At 37.8% G+C, this 21,131-nt stretch overlaps 1 protein-coding gene across 3 annotated transcripts; it reads left to right on the top strand.

Annotated features, from left to right (window-relative positions):
• The first annotated feature begins 1,431 nt into the window (after nucleotides 1–1,431).
• pih1d1 (PIH1 domain containing 1) lies at nucleotides 1,432–20,847 on the top strand. Of its 3 annotated transcripts, none has more exons than XM_024261504.2 (11): nucleotides 1,432–1,529; nucleotides 1,922–2,012; nucleotides 7,271–7,328; nucleotides 7,505–7,693; nucleotides 11,269–11,330; nucleotides 13,841–13,922; nucleotides 13,992–14,088; nucleotides 14,156–14,182; nucleotides 18,905–18,983; nucleotides 20,526–20,669; nucleotides 20,754–20,847. In XM_024261504.2, the coding sequence occupies exons 2-11, from the start codon at nucleotides 1,935–1,937 to the stop codon at nucleotides 20,787–20,789; spliced, it is 852 nt and encodes a 283-aa protein (XP_024117272.1). In that variant the 5' UTR covers nucleotides 1,432–1,529; nucleotides 1,922–1,934; the 3' UTR covers nucleotides 20,790–20,847. The 3 variants fall into 3 exon arrangements, with proteins under 3 accessions (XP_024117272.1, XP_024117271.1, XP_024117273.1); XM_024261503.1 differs by having other exon boundaries at nucleotides 1,528–1,611; XM_024261505.1 differs by lacking the exon at nucleotides 1,432–1,529 and adding an exon at nucleotides 1,678–1,817.
• The last annotated feature ends 284 nt before the right edge of the window (nucleotides 20,848–21,131 follow it).

Genomic DNA, 21,131 nt, shown 5'->3' with positions numbered 1-21,131 from the left:
TTTTATTTGATTATGTGAGCAAAAAAGGCCAGTTTTTGTCTATAACAGGGGTCAGCAACCTGTGGCTCCAGAGATCACATTTTTAACCCCTCCATTCTCTGGTTAAAGAAAAAAGTGTTTAATTTAAAGCAATAGGAAGGACACTTTGTATCACAACTAAAACATTTGATAGATTTTTGTGTACTGGGTATAAGAAAATCCTTCTGGAGGTCAGTAAGCACAACCAGAATTACTTTTCGGGCTGTGGATTATAAGGTGGATTTTCTATTTTTGAACAAATTGATGAATTTTAAATGTGTTCTATGACTAGTAAATAAAAATAGGGTCATTTATTTGCTCTGATTTAATTTTGGCTACTTAGATTTACAAATTCATGGCGAAGAGGTACTAGAGAGGGTAAAAAATCCCTTATTTCTTGCTTATGTAACATTACACTTGGTATTACTACATTTGCTCGATTGCACATGTTGTCAAGGTCAAGGCCCGGGCGCCGGATCTGGCCTGCTGGATTATTGTGTCTGGCCCTCCAGATCATTTTATTTTATTGTTATTAATGACCCGATGTTATCTTTCACTCATTTCTAACTTGGACAATTTTGACAAAATATATTTTTATAGAGAGTAAAATATTGAAAGTTATTTAAGGTTTAAGTCAATTTATTCTGGAATAATATTCCATTATTCATAATTATGCTAAAAAGTTACAGCTACATGCTTGCTGTTTTGGCTAATTCAGGCTTTAAAACAATTTTTAGGCTGTTTTGGACTTAGGCTAATATTTAGACGCTTGGCTAATTTAGACTTTTTTCAGATTTTTGCTCTATTTTAAAGTTTAGCTATTTTTTTTAGCAACATGCTAGCTGCTTTGTCTAACCCAATGTTTTTTATTTATTTATTTATTTTTTGCTAATTTGGCATTTAGCTAATATTTTAGTTGGCTATCAGCTTCAGCATTTTCAGCTATCAGCTTCAGTGATTCCACCTATCACTATTTTTAACTATCAATTTCAGCATCTTCTGCTATCAGCAGCATCATCAGTGGCCAAATTTACCTTACAGCATTCACACTAGCATTATCACAGGTAATGCTATATATCTAGTTCATAATTATGTTAAAGTTACGGTTTTAAAGTTTTATAAATGTAGTTTCAGAATGTTCAATAAATATTTATCCTGTTCGGCCCGTGACCTAAGGTGTGTTTTAGATTTTAGCCCCTTGTGTGATTGAGTTTGATACCCATGTGAAAAAAAGTATTTTATTTTGAAAGTTACATTTATAGAAATCCGCGTCTTCTTTTCCAAAGGGTAAAGGCAGACTTTGTGGCTCGATGCTGGGTTGTTGTCGGTAAGAAATGGACCCGAATGGTCCTTCGAGTGTGGAATGTTGCAGAACACTGGTCTAAAACATTAAAAGAATTTCGTATGAGTTTTATTTTGAAAAGGTGAAGTCGGAACACAGTTGTGGAACTTCCGTCCATTACTTTTCAAATTAAAAGAGGTCTCTGGGAGTTAGCGTGCTGGCATAAACTGTAAGCAGACGTTTATTTTAAGGAAATGTCTTGTAATGCGGAGAGTGGACTTATTTAAAGAAGAGAACATACGGAGTAGAACGTAAAAGACTAAATATAAAGGGTGTTTTGTACGTAGGTAGAAGCTAAGCTAACCTGCAGTGAGCAGCTAATGCAGTAGTGAGTTAGCATGTATGCATGTTTGCATGACTTCCGCTAATTTACACCAGTAAATATTTGTATATATTTTTTATTATTATGTATATGAATGATTATTTTTATGAACTGGGATAGTTTGAGGATTTAAAGGTGTGCTCGTTTACAGTTCTATTAAAACGTATCTACTAAACATGCTAAAAGTATCAAACAGGTGAAGCTCATCATCCGTCTCCATTGATTCTGTTTTGCTGTAGAACTGGACCGAACATGACCGATTCATCGCTTCTCAACTCTGAGCTGGAGCTACAGCAGCAGGAGGAACTTTATCAGCAGCTGTTGTTGCAGGTAACTTTTGTTTACCTGTTCCCCCATGCACGTGTTATTGTTTACTTCTCAACAAACTGCATAGGGAGATCTGAAATAAGTAAACTTCTGATGTTTGAAGTTAAGTTTTAACATCATAATCACCTGTTGTCACACCTCTATCTCCCCCAAGAAAGATAAAAAATCTACAAAGTTAACATTTTTAATCTACAAAAAAAAAAAAAAACTTTTTGGGCTTTACAGTTTCAGATGTTTGTTTTTTATTTGTTTGGTTATCAGTTATTTTCATGCTTACATAAAATGGTTTTACAATAGCTTACATTTATACCAAGTCTATTTTTTTTTAAATGAACAAAAGTTACCCAGATAATAATAATATATATATATAAAGAAAAGTCAAGCATAAAAGAGATGGAATTGTACACGTTTGCTTCCTCCCACTCCTTTAAAGTCCTTTTAACAGACTTAGATGGAGACCTTAGCTTTGAAGCTCAGTCACATCAGGTTCCTAAGACTGCTTTCTATCATCCGCGTAATATCTCCCAAACTTCTCTTATTCTAAACCAAATCGTCAGAATGCTCTGTGTTTTTATTTTTTACTGATTGATTTGTTAGAAGGGGCAGACAATATAAGTTTTGTTTCTCTGTCCCATTTTCATTTTTGTTTCCATCATTTTTAATCTAAATATATTTTACAATTTTGGTGGTAAACCACACTAAAAATCCTCTTTTTGTTCATTGAGATGCATCTAGGGTAATACAGTTTTAAACCCACATCAGCAGCAGGTTTTCATTTTTTGTTATCTATGAAATAATGTTCAGGTGAATTCCAGTAAATCACTTTATTTTTTTACTTTAAAACTGTATAATCCTAACATTAAAATCAAACATTATGTTCTTGTTTGCTTATAATAATAAACATCAATATTAACAGATGAATCGTATACTAATTGAAAGTAGATCTAATTTGTTTATGACAAAAACATATTTGTATTATATTGCAGTTTAAGACTCAAAAATCATCTTTCCTTTTCCATAAATCAACTGACACCAGGCAATTATTACTTATCATTTAGTTATTTATTTTTTAAAATAGGAAACTTAAAAAAAAACTTTAATACTTTACAGTTTTATATGAACTGAATAGCAAGGAGAAGAAAACATGAGCAGAAATTTTGGTCTCAGGTTTTATTTGGATGAAATAATGTTTTGTAGATATAAGATTTCAACCAAATTCAATGAGATTAAAATCTCACGTTGAAGTTTTTATCACAGGACATGACACATTTCACATTATTAGGTCCATTTTTTTTAAATATAATTTTGTAAACCAATATATTGGACTAATAAAGGCATCAATAATAAAAAAAAAACATTTTATCTTAGTCAAAAGGGCATAAAGCTGAAATATTTTTCTCGAACAGATTAATATCATATAAAGTTAGACTTTTTAATAATACTGTTAATATATTAACTAGTGCTGTCATGCAATTAATTATACGTAATCTATTTTAATTGCAAATATTTTTGGCCTAATCATTGCTTTGAAAAACCCAATTTTGAGGTATTTTTTAATCTTTATTTGTGACATTGCGGTCCAGTTAGAGATCAAAATATAATTTAAAAAGTGGATTTAGGATTTTATTTTGTTTGTTATATCAGAATTCCAACCTAAGGATAGAATTTCAATCTCAAATATTAATTAAAAAAACAAACAAACGCAAACTAAAAAACCATCATGTCCAGTTTATTACAACAGCATAACGGTACAAAAGAGTTGTCAAGCATACGGCCCGTGGGCCATATCCGGCCCGCCAGATGGTTTAATCCGGCCCAGTCATGAAGAGAGAAAAATATAAGGATGTTGGGAAAGAAAGCAAGTTTCTATCCCATTCCCTCAGGCCAGTTCTGGTTCTGTAAAGAAATGACCGCAATGCGCAATTCGGCCTCTAGGGCAGGGGTCCTCAAACTATGGCCCACGGGCCGGATACGGCCCAGCCCCCAAACACTGTCAGTCTGTGCCTCTATGTGAACACTCCCAAATCCCTGTGAAATAGAAGAGAACACAGTCTTCTCTCTCCACATGGCAGTTCTCCTGCTCTCAGTGCGATCATGCAGCTGCTTCTTTTTAAACAGCACAACTTGTTCTGCGTCCTGATTGGCTGGAGATCTCGTCAATCTCCTCTGTGCATGTTTCCTGCACAAACGTGCAGTTCTTCAGACCCACATAAATCTATTAAAGCGATCAGATCGTTGTCTTTATTCTATAATCCTGGATTTAAAAATAACAATGTCTGTCTGAGAAAAGTGGAGAAAGTGTGTAGTGAGGAGTTTAACATCTATAATCTTAATTCACGGGTTTAACTGTCACAGGTTATTTTTAGAACGGAGCTCCTCTCAATATCTGAGGGAATATAAATTTCACTTTCGGTTTGTTTCCCCAGCTGCTCATTTTATCAAGGAGTGTCACGAATCCTCTCTTCTCTCTGCTCGAGTCACACAAGTCAGATCAAAACTAGTTATGCAGAGATCATGAGAGCACAGAGCCGTGTGTTGAGTGCACGCCCGCACACGCGTGTGCATGTATGTATGTATGTGTGTGTGAAAATCTCATCACAAAAAACAGGAAACTGAAAAAAGGAGTGACTCTGGAAAAAGAAGAGAAATCTGGAACAATTTCACTGATATTGATAGTCAGAATTTAGAATCTTCAAGAAAAGAATTTCAAACAGAACTGACTCCAGAACCAACCTGTGCAGAACCCTGAGAACAACTTTCTCCAGAACCGATCATTACTGACAGAATCAAATCAGCTTCACAAAGAACAGATGTGTGTTATTTCTAAATGCCAACCTTTACCAGGATTACAAACCTTCTTCATTCTTTTCTTTTCTTTTTGAACATTATAATGAGTATTTTGGATGGTGATTTTTATTTTTATCTTTTTTTTTGTACATTTTACCTGGTAGGAAAATAAAATCTTTAACAGATTGTACACTTAAAAGTATAAAAAAACTTTTTTTTACTTTAGTTATGAATTCTATGCATATGTTTATAAAGTTATTAATGAGTTAAAAACCAGCAAAATGACCTAAAGATCATCTCTAGAGGTCCAGATTGCTAAGAAGAGCCTCTTGTGTGAGGAGCTGCAGCTGTCCCATGACGGAAGAGGAGTCCCTATTTAGTGGTTTAAGTTTTGGAATGTTTAAGATTTATTTTCTCAGAAGGGGATTGTTAAAATGTGCTTGAAGACACCTTGTAATTGTTATAATTTTCTGCTTGCCTTCAAACCGACCCGGGCCCCCATGAGAGAAGAACAGTTATGTGGCCCCCACAGGAGAAAGCTTGGGGACCCCTGCACTGGGGGGAGTAAAGGAAAAGCAGCCAATGCAGAAAAAGATTTTTGGACATATGTTTGTATTTTGCACACTGGCAGTGACATTGTGAAATTTTCAAGAGTGAAAGGGAGGTTAACTTAAAATTCTTATGGTCACGAATGTTTGTTGTTGTTCACCTTTTGGCACAGTGAAACGGCATCAGTGGTTTGGCAGAGCTTTTACGCTGGATGCCCATCCTGACGCAACTCTGTATTTGAAAGGCTCAATGGAACCCAGTTTGTTTGCAAGTTTAATTTAGTTTAATTTTTTTACTGATTTTCACATTTATATTTTAGGCAGGGTTTTTATCTTTTTTTTCTATAGCCCTCTCTTGAGTTTACTATCAGAATTACTCCACTGTCAGATGTAAAATATTCAGTTTGTATAAAAATTAAATAAACAATTAAAAAAAGGAGATCCATGTCATTTTAATGTTTATTGTTTTCATAAATGACCATGGTAGGAGCGTGATAATACTCTTCCAGGTGTGCATTATCAGACTTAACAGAGGAAGCAACCGTCGGACGCAGACATGAGACAACATTATAAAAAAAATAAAACAAGATGCTAAAAAGTCTGCAGTTAATTCATTACGATTAACGTAATAATTTGACAGCCCTATTAATAACAGACTTTATAGCTCCTAATACTTACGTCTGATCATTTCCTTTCCTTGTCTTTGTTAGATTGAAACTCCTGATTGAATCTTTTTTGCCGTGTTGTGACGACAGAGTTGCATCACTGTACAGAGTTAAAGGTTTTCCCGATGCATCAGTGGAAGTGAGGCTGCTCCCAATGTCTTCTTCACAGAAAAAAAAAAAACACTGCTAACAGATGTCGCCTAAAACTAGGAAATAACACTGATGTTACAAAGAATATCTCTAGAAAGTAGCAAAATAATATGTTCATGTAGAAAGTAATTTTCACTCTACAAGAACCTCATAAAATATATCAAAATCTAGAATAAAGTTCTATTCTAATCCGACCTAATCTGATCTTTGATCCAATCAAGGACATCTCGAGCATAAGACCACAGCTAATAACAAAAAACTAGTGTAAGAAGTATAAATGACTTATTTTAGAACAAAATGAGAAGATCTGTTAACAGTTTGGTCAATCTTTTTTCAAAATAAATAAGTAAAAACGACGAATGCCAGTTTTTATTGAACTTTAAATGAAGTTTCTCTTTGTGGTCATTCTGGTTTGGTTTAATGGATAAATACTACTGTGTATCATCCGCATAACATTGAAAATATACTGTGCTTCCTGATTATCTTTCCTACAGGCAGCATGTAAAGCATGAGCAGGATGGGCCCTAGAACAGAGCCCTGTGGGACTCCGTAGCTAACTAACGCACATTTGAGTTGTTTTAAGCTTTTAATCGAGTTTTTCTTTTGTTAGGAGTTGGGAGCAAAATGATTTAGACTCATCTTATAAATAATTTCCTAATTTAATGAGACTATTTTCCACTGTGTTGATTTTGAAAAGAGCTTGAAAAGTTGTAGAACAAAGAGAAGACAAAACCACTTCACATCTGGTAAAATGTCTTGAATGTCTAAAAAAGAAAACAGTTTGAAATCTTCGCAGGGATTAGATTTTACAGTGAACACGTGTGAAAGTTGTGTTTTGAGGTTGAAAGTTTTCCTGGAAGCAGAGCAGAGGTTCTGCGAGTGGATTTATTTCAGATGTCCCATCAAATCAACAAACATGTATCAACTCGTGTCTTGAAGTTTTGAGTTTGTTACTCAGTTAAAGTTTCAGATCAGTTTGTTGATTTGGTTTACTTTTCTGGCATCCATCTTCTGGCAGTGAAGTGTTTTATTGATCACATCTTTCTGGGCTGTTTTTAAAGCTTTGATCTGATTTTTGTCCTTGTTAAAAATGTCCATATAATCTTTGCAGACGATGGGGAAGCTCCAGACGCCAACCTCCGACTCCAAATCCATCCGACCTCTGCCTGGTGAGCTTTGGGACATAATTCAATCAAACTTTATTTATAAAGGAAGCACTTTCAAGCTTTGGCAGCTGAAAACACTTGGCTAAAAACAAAACACTGACACAAACAATCCTTCATAAAGGCTCATCTGTGCATCGGCTCTTGTTCTCTGTTTGCTTCGTCTCCGGCCTTCCTGCCAGGTATGTGTGTGAAGACTTTCACGGAGCCCGGAAAGGAGAAAGTCTTCATCAACATCTGTCAGTCCGGCTCGGTCCCGCCTCCTCCAGAACTGTCCCGAGAGGCGCTGGTGGATCTGCTGCAGTCCGAGGACCCGAGTGGCTACAGAGTTCCCATGAGCCTCGGCGAGCCGCACATTGAGATGGATAACGGTACTTAACCCGAGCAAAGACGCAGCTGCTACATGCAAACAGAAGGAAGAACTGAGGTGGAGCCTCACTGAGGCTTCACCCTCAGGAGAGTCTCGCTGTACCTCGATACAAGCCGGTGGGATAGTGGGGGAGTGTCCGCCCCGAGAGTGGTAGGTCATAAGTTCAAATAGGGAAGACTTTAAAAATGGGACCCAAAGCCTTCCTGTTTGACACTCAGCATTAAAGACCCACACCAATGAAAATCGTGTTTTTGGTGTTTTTGACATCTGGTCTTGTAGTATTTCTTTCCTAATGATGGTGGACATATTTATTTTCTTTATTCAAATTGTGATGGATCAGAGGCAGATCAAAATTAGGGATGTCCCGATCAGGTTTTTTTGGGCCCGATCCGATTCCCAGTCGTTTGATTTTGTGTATTTGCCGATACCGAGTCCTGATCCGATACTTTTGTAAGACATTTAAAACGTGATTATGTGATTCTTTTTTTAAGCTCTTAAGGCATCACATTTTAACTTTTATTTCTCTGTCAGAGAAATAAAACAGACATATCAAAGAACAGCTCGGGTCTTAAGGAGTTAAATCACAGAGTCACAGATTTAGCAGTTAGCAGCTGCTGTGTAGCCGTCTGTCTGTCAGCAGCACGAAGAGCTTCACATTAAACAAAAACCCGTATTTTCTGTTGAAATGCCTTTTACAGGTTGTTGTTTACATTAAGACAAACCAACAGAGACACTTGCTGTCAGTTTAAAGTGTTTTCAAAAGAGTTATTGGTCCCTGAAGTCTGAATCTGTGATCATCTAGCTAGCTTGACTGAATTGTTTATGTTAGCCTCCTGTTTAAACTGCTGCTGTATTCTGCTGTGTTTTATGGCATCAACATTTTGAGATCTGTTATTGCAGACTTCCAGTTTAGTATTTATCCAGAATAATAAACTTGAAATATAAAGCGCTGATTATAATAGGAATAAATGAAATATCCAATACTGATCGGGGGACAACATCCGATATCGATCGAGTCATCAACCACGTGATTGGGTCCGATTTTTGATCACGTGATCGGATCGGGACATCCCTAATACAGACATGCTGTTCGCCGGGCCAAAGTTTCTGTGCTCTGCTCCATTCTGATGCATGGAAACAGATAAATCACCCAAACCAAATAGATCCATGAACATCTTAGTTTTCCTCGTCTGAGCTGGACCCTGGATCAAAAGTGTACGGCCGGATAGCTTCGTTTTTGTTGTGCTGCTAATGTTAAGTTGGGGTTTTGATTGGCTGTAAGCTAGTGGTGGAGATTATGAACAACAGTCCGACTTATAACTAAGGGGAGCTTCTGATAATCTCCTGCTGCTCTGCAGAAAATATGTCCTAAGAAAATACAAGTTTTTTTATTTTAGCTAAAAACTGCATCATCAAAATTGAAAACCACTTGGAGCGTTTTTTACATGTGATAATATAAATATATACATCTAGTTGGAGTGGGACTTTATCAGATTGGGGTTTAAACCACCAAATAGTTCCTGAATGCAGCTGTGTCTGCAGCTCCCCGCTCCCCCAGAGGATGTGGAGAAGAGATTTCATGACTTTGTCAAACACATGACAGACTGTATACTAATGTACAGTGTTTCTGCTTTAGGGCTGGCACAAGTAATTATTTTAATAGTCATTCTTTGATTAGCTGAGTTGTCGGGTCATGAATAAACTGGATGTAAAACACTCATCTTAACCAACATTAGCTTTAAACTTGAAGAGTTTAAGCTATATGTTAACTAAAAAGAAAGACAGTTAATTAAACCTTTAATGAATCATGAAGCTTTATTCCTTCATTAGTTTCTGGCATTAAAACAAGACTTAAATCAAATGAGGTCGGCATCTGAAATAAAACAAAACATTTTTTTCACAAAAGATAAAGTTTTGCTCTGACTGGCTCAAGTATAACTAAAGTTGTGCTGCTATTGTTAGACGATGTTCTCGCTTCACCGTGATCATATTCAGTCACATCACGCGTCCTCTTCAGGTGTTCATGCATCGCCGTAGTGCTGCCATGGAACTAGAAGTTCTGCCTTGCAGATATTGCATTGGACTCTTTTTTCTAATTTTTTTGGTTTCCTACTTTCAAGCTCTGTTGGTGTGTTATTATAGTACCTGAATCTTCCAATAGCAAAACTGCTGACAAGATTAACATTACTGTGCATGTGTGTCAAAGAGGATGGCAGACGTGGCATTAGAAAGTGCACATCGTAATTTTGAAATTTAGAAAAAGAAAAAAAAACGACTGACTATTTTAATGGCATAGTTGTGACTAATTGACTAATCGTGGCAGCCCTAGTCTGAGCATATTCCTGATCGGATCCTCCCATTGACTGTATAGGTCTGAACAGCTGGTAACCAATGTTGCTTTTATCTAATAAATGATCAAACTTTTTACCAAACTTTTTCTTTCCATATAAAATCTGTTCATTCTGGAGGTAGAGTTGAACAAACAAGACGTCTTCAGGTCAACAGGATGTAAAAACCTACAGAGTTTATCATCTATGTGAACCTCAGACATCAGTTTATACATTTATTCATTTATATTAAATAAATGATAATTAAGTCATCCTTATTTTAAGAAAATTGCAGTTTTATTTATTTATTTTGTTCTTTCTCCTCTTTCTCCTCAGCAGTCTTACTCTGCTGGGTTTTGTTATTTTAGTTTGGATCTTGGTAGTCTTAGTTTTCAGGCTTTGTTTATTTGGTACCTTTAGGTAGTTTTGGTTATACAGACATTATCAGGAGCTGCTGACTCTGACGGTCGACATGTCTGGATCAGCAGTCTCCATCACTTATTTTATGTTGGTCAAGGAGAGATAAAGAGCCATGTAGATCTATAGCTGCAGGTTAGAGAACCCTGGTGTATGGGGACTGGACTGGATTTTTTGTAATAACCCATGTACCCGTAAGTGTTTTGTCTCTGGCCAAAAAAGCAATTACTCTAATCTGCAACTGTTCAGTAAAGTAAAGATAGAAATCTAGCTTAAAATAAACATCTCCCTCAGTGCTGTTGTCCCTGCTGGAGCCAGGGAGATGAATGTTGTAATTTACTATAAATGTGCCTTTTTATGAAATAAAAAAATACAATATAAGCAGTAAAGAGGCCAATCTCCATCCTGACCCAAAGGACAGAACAGAGCAAACATCTGTCTGTGACAGTCTGGGGATTAATGTTTTTGAACTCCTGAATTTTGATAGGAGTAATGAGTGGGACTCTGGTGTAAAAAGAGTTGTGTAATGTGAAATTGTGCAATCCTGTCATCTGTGAGAAACTTTCTGCGATCCAAAGGAGGTCTTTAATGGATTCCAGGCAGCAAATTAGGACTAACTGTAACTGCGAGTTTAAGGCTAAAGTGGTGTGGGTCCACAGGAAGTAAATGTAAACACATCTTATCTGCAGCACTGCTAGAGGCCCTGGTGTCACTGAGCTTTTGTGAACCGTGTTTAAATCTGCTTCATGCCTTAGACGCTTTTTTATCTGATTATTCTGAATCTGTTTCTATTCTCAGTAGTTTTTGTCTGAATCCAACATTTCGGTTTCAGGCTCTCAGAGTTGCACCGCCTATGATGTTGTCATCAACCAGGATTTCTTCCAGAAGTGCCAGGTGTGTGCGCACACCTGTGTGTGTGTGGTGGTGTGTGTGTGTGCAAGTGTTTGTATATGTCTGTTTTAGTATGTGTGCACGTGTGTGTTTACGTGTGTGCACATATGTATGTGTGCGTGCAGATGTAGAACACACATCATTGGCCTTTAACAAACAGACACCTAGACATATTTCATTACCTGCGATAATGCTAGTATGAATGCTGTTGGCCGCTTAAGATGCCAGTGACAATAGCTGAAGATGCTGAAATAGTTAGCTTAAAAAAGTAGATAGCTGAAATCGTTGAAGCTGATAGCCAGCTGAAATATTAGCTAGATTCCAAAACAGCCTAGAAGACTGAAAAAAAGCTCAAGTTAGCTAAAACAGCTAGTATGCAGCTGAAATATTAGCTAAACTCTAAATTAGCCTAAAAAAATTAAAAATGAGCCAAATCCAAAACAGTTTAAAAGACTGAAAAAAGCCTAAGAAAGCCACTACAGCTAGCGTGCAGCTGCAGTACTAGCTAAACTCCAAATTAGCCTAAAATACTGAAAAAAAATCAGAAACTAGCCAAAATAGCTAGCATGTAGCTGAAATATTAGCCAAATTCCATAATTGCCTAAATAAATGCCAGAATATTCTAAAAAGTTAGCGTAATACCATTATAACTTTCAACTTTACTACACTCTGACTCTAATATAAAGTAACGACTAATCGACTATTAAATTAGTTGTCGACTATTTTAATAGTCGATTAGTCGTCGATTAGTCAACTAATCGTGGCAGCTCTAGTGTGTATTCGCATTTGATTTTGTGCATGCATGTGTACAGTATATATGTGTGTATGCACAAATGTGTATATATGTGTATATGCACAGACGTTTTTGTGTACATGCATGCACATGTCTGTATATGTATGTGTGTATAAGTCTGTGTGCTTATTTGTGCTGTGTGCACGTTTGTGTATATAGGTCTGTGTGTGTTTGCACATGTGTGTTCATGTTTATATGTGTGTGTACATACAGTATCTCACAAAAGTGAGTACACCCCTTATATTTCTGCAGATATTTATTTAAGTATTATCATGGGACAACACTCCAGAAGTTAATTTTTGACACAATAACGGCAGTCAGTGTAGCAGTGTAAATGTACTTTTACTTCAAAATAAATCACAATATATGCATCAATAGCCAAACCCTTAAGTGAAAATCCTTCATGTCAATATGTTGTGAGTCCACCATTATTGTCACTTAAGTCTCCTGGGTGTGGAGTTCACCAGAACCTAACAGGCTGCCACTGGAGTCCAAGTCCACTCCTCCATGATGACATCACAGAGTTGGTGTACATTTGAGACCCCATGCTCCTCCACCTTCTGTTTTAGGACACCCCAAGGATGTTCAATCGAGTTTAGATCTGGAGACATTTACCCTCAGTCTCTTTAGCAAGGCAGTGTTCATCTTGAAAGCGTGTTTGGGGTCATTATCATGCTGGAATTCTGCCCTGTTTCAGTATGTCTCAGTTCATGAACCGTTCACGTTTACCTCAATGAACTGTAGCCTCCCAATGGCAGCAGCACTTATGCAGCTCCAGACCATGACTCTACCAACACCATGCTTGACTGTAGCCACCACACACTTGTCTTGAACTCCTGACCTGGTTGATGCCGCGCACACTTGACACTGTTTTAACCAAATATATCATAGTTCATGTCCTTAGTCTGCTTGTCTTTAGCAAACTGGAATTTTTTGTGTGTCATCTTCAGAAAAGGCGATCCTCTGGGAAGAAAGTATGTAGACCAATTTGATACATCATGAGGTGTTTGGTCGGAGCTCTGACAGGTTGACCCCATCCCAAAAAAACTCAAAGCACTCATACATCTGTGTTTTAAAGACCACCTTCGGATGTGACGCTGAGAACAAGACCTCAACTTCTTTAACTGACCACGGTGAGGCTTGTTCTGAGTCAAATCTGTCTTTGTAAACGTCTGGATGGTCTTGGCCACTGTGCTGCAGCAGAGTTTCAGTGTGTTGGCAATTTTCCTGTGGCCTAGAGCAGGGGTGTCAAACCCAATCGCACAAGGGGCCAAAATCCAAAACACACCTTAGGTCACGAGCCGAACAGGATAAACATTTATTGAACACTCTAAAACTACATTTTAAAACTTTTTAACATAATTATGAACTAGATATATAACATTTCCTGTGATAATGCTAGTGTGAATGTCTGTATTACGAGTAATTCTTAAGTAATTCTTGCTATACAGGATGGACATTGGCTACTTCTCATTGTGTCAAAGTGTAATTTTGACAGTGTTGTCTTGAAAAGATATAAATAAATCTTTGCAGAAATGTGAGAGATCTACTCATTTTTGTGAGATACTGTTGGTGTTTGTTTATGTGTGAGTGGTGCATAAATGTGCAAATAATCATGTATATTATGAATGTTATCTAAAATTTTCCTTTGGCACATTTTGCAAAACAACTTCTGATGAAAATGTTTCTTCTTCCTGAAGTGAATTCTTCTGTGTTTCAGGAAGATCCTTTGTTCCAGCAGTTTGTCATCTTAGTGTCTGCAGAGGGTTTAGAGAACAAATATCAGCTGGAGCTGAGCAGAGGTGAGTCTGGTTGTGGTTTAGTGGTCATGCTGGAAGCACATCAGTCACTCCAGGTTTGATTTTCTGCAGACTGGAAAGTGCTGAAGAACCGGAAGTTCCTGGGTTCATTGAGCGAGCAGAACATTCGCACTAAAAGCAGACCAATCATTCAAGTTCTGCAGCCCCAGTGCGTACGTACAACAGCGAGGGTTGACGTGGAGAATTGTTTTCTAAATCCTGCCTTTTTTCTGCAGGGAGGGCTCTACTGCCAGCTGTAAAAGGTGAGAACGGACTCTTCTAGAAACTTTACGTAGCAACCGCATGACCACTTCCTTTTTGAAAATAGTTTGGAGGTGTCTGGGCATCAAAGGTCCAGATTTCTGAAACTTTCCTGACATGTTTTCAAGCACGGACAGATGTCTGAAATGTTTGATACTTCCTGATCTGCGAGTCATTTACTATCTTCTTTGAAACAAACACTAGTTAGTCTATGTGTTACGGTGCTGTCTAAAACCACAAGCCTTGTCAACAGCATCCAGAGATTTCTTCAGTTTTTCTATGTTCTTGTGATGTATCCACAATCTTTTCTAGACTGTTTTTTTTCTACCAACTTATTCTGATCCTCAACTCTTATTGACTTTTGGTTAGGGACCTCTCTGCATCAAGAGTTGACGTTTTGAGTGTCCCAAATCTGTAGTTTTTTGATGTTCTGGCTGCTCGTAAAATCAAAGGTCCACCACCCTCAGGACGTGGTACCGGATGCCGAACAGGACGCGGACAGATTCTTGAGATGTGTCCAGAACCAGATCTGGGTTTGGGAACCGGTACTGGACGCACCACAAAATTATGTCCAGTACAAGTACCAGGTTTGGGTACGGGCACTTGACTCAACCCATGTGCCAGTCCACGTCTGGTGCTTAGGAGTGGCCCTTGGAACATTTCCAGTACCAGGTTTAAGTACTGGTACTGGACCGGTAACTGGATTTGGTACTTGTCACTCCACAAAATTGCTTCCAGTACCGGGTTTGGGTACCAGTACTGGACCACTCCCAATTACCAGTCTGCGTCTGGAAATTGGGAGTGGTCCTTGGGATGTGGCCAGTACCAGTACTGGATTTGGGTACCAGTACTGGACGCATCCCAAGAGCCAGTCCGCATCCGGTACCTCAACCTGTACCGTGTCCTGAAGGATGAGGACCTTTGATTTTACAAACCTCATATCCAAACCTGGTACCGGTACCGGAAATGGTACTGGATGTGGTACCAGACCTGAAACAGTACCAGACGTGGTACTGGGGGCCAACCGGGCCCGGTACCTGGTTGCGGTTAGAGTGCCAGTACTGGGTTAGGGTACCGGTGCGCTCTACATCCCGGTACTGGACTGGTTCTGGTTTAGCAGCCTGGAGTTTGGGGACCCTTGATTTTACGAACAACCAACACGTTAATTCACGTCATTCTTCTGATTTTGTCGTAGTTTTGTGTCATTTGTCGTTGTGTTGTGCCTTTTGTCATCATTCTTCCGATTTTTGTTGTCGTGTTGTGGCTTTTGTCTGCGTGTTTTGGCTTTTGTCGTCATGCTTCAGATTAGGGCTGGGCGATATGGCAAAAAAAGAAAATCAGGATTTTTTTCAACTTTATTTCACGATTTCGATTTTATAACGATTTCTTTAAAATAAATTCAAATTGACAAAAATGTAATTATAATGATTTTAGTTGAAAGAAGTAAACACATTTTGAACAAATATTTATTCAAATTAAATAGTTATCTATTAAGATTAATCTGTAATTATTGCAAGAATTGCACCTTCTACTGCTACAGGTAATGCATTACTGTCAAATGAACAGCTTCTAAATATCAGTGAGTTTTAATTTTTCCTTTGTGCTAAAATCCATAAAACAGAGCTTGTAAATGATTGTCACCCAAGACCAGAAATGAGGGAGACTGATGAAGTTTATAGCATGAATGACTGATGAAGTTTAGTCCTTTCCCTATTAAAAACATCTCAAAGTGCTAAATAATAAAAATAATAAAAACACCCTTTACCACATTTTTCAAATGAAACTAAAACTTTTACTATTTTAGGATTACATACATGCTAAATAAATCTCAATTGCTTCACAATTTACCTTCAAATAGACGATTTCATTGTACTTTGAGAAAAAGGCTCCAGCTAGCATCTTTAACTGATACAAAAACATGTTTAAACTTGGATGATAACATCAAATACATCTGAAACTGTTAAGATTCAAAACACAGAGATAATAGCAGTAAATGTTGCACAGAAACAGAAAGCTAGCATAAGCGTTAGCGCTGCTTATTCTATCTGGGCTTACTCCGGTCCGTACGACCAAGAAAAAAGCTCAACAGTGACGCCACGGATTTAATGAAATTATGTGCGAACTCACTTACACTTCTTAGAAAGACAAAAAAATTTTAAAAAGTGCGACCGACAATAAGATTTAGGCTCTCACAGTAGCTAGCTACGAGCTAGCAAAACAATGCAGCAACGTGCATCTTGACCGAACATTTTACGTGTTTCCAACATGAATTACTATCAGTATTTGTGCTGGTTGAACGTAAATACGTGCGATTAACACCCGCTATGTTTAAAAACACGAAACATTAATAAAAACATACACTGAAGAACCAAACTAGCATGTCTCTCATGAGTTGCTAGCACCCACTTTAGCGCACAGTTCACGGTTCCCAGCCTGATTTCTCTCTATTAAAATGTGATTCCTGTCCTGTGATGATTCCTCTCCATCGGATTATTTTGTTGTCAAGGTTTTTGATGTTGATTGTAAAACACTGCATCTCCTTTTGTTACTTTTTCGGACCTCCGTCATTCATTACTCAAGAAGTCTCGATCCATAATGGTGGCGCGTGTCTGTCACGCCAGACAGATCGAGCAATGAGGTCCCCCATTGGAAATGCATTACTTCCTCCCCTCGCGAAAGTCGGCCGCCGCTTTCACCGTCAATTCCTGAAAGGGATACCGCCATTTGCAAACAATCTTCAGCGATTGGTTGGAGTCATAGCTCAGTCATGGAATCTACAGGAAGTACTGTCGCCAATCAGGAGTGAGTTTGTTGCAACCGTCTGCCTCTTTCCACGCCTCGACCACGAGACCGCGGATGTAAACAGCTTCAATAACGGCGGCTCGGGAGAATTGCTGCAACACACTCTCAGTAAAATGTGTACATATTCCACGACTTTGCACTCTGAAATACCGTGTATAATATACGCCAAACACGCTTTTTGCGTGCATATGATACGCAATGGTAGATAATATACGTACAATAAACATGACTTTTTAGGTTTCGTTTTGATCACGTGGTCAGAAATCCTCCGGTTCTTTTCTAAATGACGTCGTTCCTGGTTAAGGTTAGGATTACGGTTATGGTTTGGATTAGAAAAGCAAATTGTTCGTTTGTGTGGCTGTCTGTGATGCTCACGCCTCCACCAGGGGACGTGTCAAACGTGGAAAACACATTTTAACACGTTTAGGACCGCGCGTATTATATGCACGCAAAAACCGGTTTTGGCGTATATTATACACGGTATTTCTCAAATCGTGGAATATGTACGCATTTTACTGAGACTGGGCTGATTGTACAAGTCATTGTTAAAGCCTTTGAGGGAGAACCATTCCAACATTTGATTCTGTCAGCGGTCCTTTTGGATTTACTTACATTTATTCCTTTTTGTCGAGATAAAAGGAGCATTTGGGTGACGCTGCTGATCCCCTCGCGGGCTGTCACTTCACGTGCAGCCAGGTTACAGTCTGATCAGATGCACGTGAGAAGCGCGTTCAGCGGTTTTTCAAATAAATAACCATCCTAACAAGTGAACAGCTGGATCTTTTTTCTGTTTGAAAATAAGACCAGGTCCTTTCAAGTTTGTCTCGCGCTCCTCAGACGGCTGCGTCTAATTCAGGCAGAAGCTAGAAAAGTGAAGAAGATGAAACTTTGTTTGGTGATTTTATGCGCATATATGCAACTTAGAATTTATAAGCTACAACCAAAACAGTGAAATAAAGAAAAACGAACGTTAAACAAAGAAAAAAGTCCAAAGCACATAACCTCAGAGTGAAATCTATTTCTACAGAGTAAATCCTCATCTAAAAATGTCGACAGCATGCTCCTCTTGTTGTTTCAAACTGCTGCATCGGTACATTCCATTGAGGAAAACAACAGTAGGACAATGATTGGTACATTGTTGAATTGTAAAGTAGGTGTTAAAAGGTCTTCACGGACCCATTGATGAAGTCTGCTCCCATTGGCTACCTGTCATCTGTCAATCAAACCCCCCAGACGGTCGACGTCAGACCCACAAACGCTTATTGAGCCATCTGATTGGTCAATTTATAACTCTAATAACTTGTGATAATGGGACAAAATCTTTAAAAAAATCAGGATTAGAAAAAAGAAGTTAATCAGAAAGCAGCAGAGGAAGAATGATTATTCTGACATATAAAATGACTGAGAAATAACTGTCTGTTTCTCAATGGAAGTCAATGGGACTTTGGCCTTTTTGCAACCCAGTGGTACTTCCTATATGGAACACGGAAGTAGGGGGGTTTGCTCTGTCCAGTTATTCTTATACAGTCTATGGTCACGCCGTATGTAACGTGAATTCCAATCCAGTAATATATGTCATTGATTACAAGAAAAAACACAGGTGAGGGGGAGGAGCAGCTCGGATTTAAAATTACAGGTAGTCGACAAGCTTTTGCCTTTTCACTCTTGCAGCTTTTCATAGAAGATCGTGATAAAATGATCTCTCAAAAATTACAGATCGTCAGCTTTGGAGATCGTAAGACGGTTTTATATCGTCATATCGCCCACCCCGTCATCAGTTTTTGTTATTGGTTTGTGGCTTTTGTCGTTGTCGTGTCTTTTGCATGTGAGCTGTGTCGGCCACTGTATCCATGTGATTTGTGTAAAATAATTGTTATACTTGATTTAATTTAGAACTCATGAAAGTCTTCTTCTGCACTCAGACCAAAGTTCAGGCTGCTGGTGGAGCCCCCTACTGGAGACCCTGAGAACCTCATAGCAGAGATAGAGCTCCCTGGAGTGGTAAGACCTCTCAGTCCATAACCTGTCCTTAGCATGGACTCATTATCTTCACAAACTGCTCTTATCCATCATATCTGCAAATGTGATGTTAAGGAATGGTCTTTGTACATGTTTACGGTCTTTGAAAGACACTCAGAAACATTAAGTCAGAAATTAACTAATAGATGTATACTCTTAACCCGGGTTAGTTGAGTTTACTAGAACAGAAGGTAGAAACAGATTACACAAAATTTTTTAAAGTTTTTACATATACAAAACTAGACAAGTTTATTTCAATGAACTTAAAACAATGAGTTAATACATTTGTCAATAGGAAATGATGCTAGTAAAGTTTACTTAATGAAATATGTAGTCATAACTCATAACCATAAGTACATTATGTTTTAAAAAAATGTTCATAAAAGTAGAATTTACTCAACAACTTAAGTTATAACAACCCATAATTATAAATGAAGAGATGATGGCAGGAGATCATCCACACGTTCAACAGAGGATCCACAAATCCAGGTTCTTGAAATGACCTGTCTCTAGTGACAAGAGACAATGTGTCAGATTAGACTAAACAGTATCAGTTGGAGGACTAATATAAATGGTAATAAATAATTGGAGTTATGTAACTAATTTTAAAATATCACCTTCATTGTCATTGTATTGAATGATGACCTGAATCCAGGGAAATAGATTTAAAAATGATTAGGTAAAGAGAACCACTCTCAATTGAAGACTTTTGATCCTACATAAAGGTAGCATTGTGTAGCATGTGAGAAAATCTCAGACGAACGAGCTCTGACTGTTTTAATACCTTAAAAAACTATACAAAACTATTGAAACCAGAGTAAAGAGGAAGTCCAATGAAAATGGAAATGATTTACGAATAGAGCTCCCATAAATGATTATTTTAATAGTCGACTAATCACAGATTTAATTTTTTAGATCAGTCGACTAATCTGGTCATGCCTAAAGTGGATGTAAAACACACATCTTAACCAACATTGACTAAAAACTAGTTATGTTCACACTAGCATTACCTGTGATAATGCTAGTGTGAATGCTGTTGGCTAAATTTGGCTGCTGAAGATGCTGAAGCTGATAGCTGAAATCACTGAAGCTGATAGCCAGCTAAAATATTAGTTAAATACTAAATTTGCAAATTAAAAAAAGCTTAAGTTAGCCGAAACAGCTAGCATGTAGCTGAAATATTAGCTAAACTCCAAAATAGCCACAAAAAAACCTAAATTAGCCAAAATAGCTTGTATGCAGCTAAATTTTTAGCTAAATTCTATATTAGCCTAAAAAATTGAAAAATATCCCAAATTAGCTGAAACAGCTAGCATGTAGCTGAAATATTAGCTAAACTCCAAATTAGCCTAAAAAACCCTAAATTATTGCCAAAATAGTCCAAAAAGCTACCAGAATGCCATTATAGCTTTCAACACTGACATATTTGGGAAATGAAATAATATTCTGCTATTGTTTGGAAATCAAGAGTTGAAAAACCTTCAGAAAGATAATTCAAAGGTATAAAAAATCTCTCCTCTGCAGCGGTCGTCTCGCTCGCTGCTTCTGGATGTTGGCGAGGACCGACTGGTGCTCACCGCTCGGCCCTCCCTCTTCCAGCTCGACATCTTCCACCCCTTTCTTGTTGATCAGGAAAACGCAGTGGCACAGTTCAACACCCAGACTCAGGTACACGAGGCCAAAAATAGGTCACTGTGAAGCAAACGAGACCAATGACTAGTTTAATGATCGCGTTCCCTTCTCTCTTCCCAGGTCCTCACAGTCACAATGCCTGTTGTGTCTTCATGAAGCAACTGAGCTGTTTTTTTCCATAGTAAAGTGTTGTTTAAATAAATGTTTAGAAAAATTGTGTGTCTGCATTTTGATTTTTATAAGTTGGTCTTCTATCCCATTTTACCTCAAAACTATCTTTCTTCTTACAACAACAATTAACTAGAAGCATTTTCCTTTCTGAAATTGACTGCAGTATTTAAAATATTTAACTGAATCTTAAACATGGACAATATAAATCAGAAATGAGCAGAGCTCCTAAAGACTTGTGTTCTTTTTGGTGCGTTCACTTGTGTTCACAGAGAGTTAAGAGAGGAAGACGTCGGTCTGAAGTAAACATTCACACGTTCAAACATTCAC

This window comes from Oryzias melastigma, linkage group LG8 (genome assembly GCF_002922805.2).
Source record: "Oryzias melastigma strain HK-1 linkage group LG8, ASM292280v2, whole genome shotgun sequence".
In the NCBI taxonomy this organism is placed as follows: Eukaryota; Metazoa; Chordata; class Actinopteri; order Beloniformes; family Adrianichthyidae; genus Oryzias; species Oryzias melastigma.
This window is presented reverse-complemented; position numbering and strand designations above follow the sequence as displayed.

Coding starts and splice junctions, on each gene's coding strand:
- pih1d1 (XM_024261503.1), top strand. CDS start 1,565: ATGCGGAGAGTGGACTTATTTAAAGAAGAGAACATACGGAGTAGAAC. Junction 7,694..11,268: donor GCACATTGAGATGGATAACG/GTACTTAACCCG, acceptor TTTCGGTTTCAG/GCTCTCAGAGTTGCACCGCC. Junction 14,183..18,904: donor TCTACTGCCAGCTGTAAAAG/GTGAGAACGGAC, acceptor TTCTGCACTCAG/ACCAAAGTTCAGGCTGCTGG.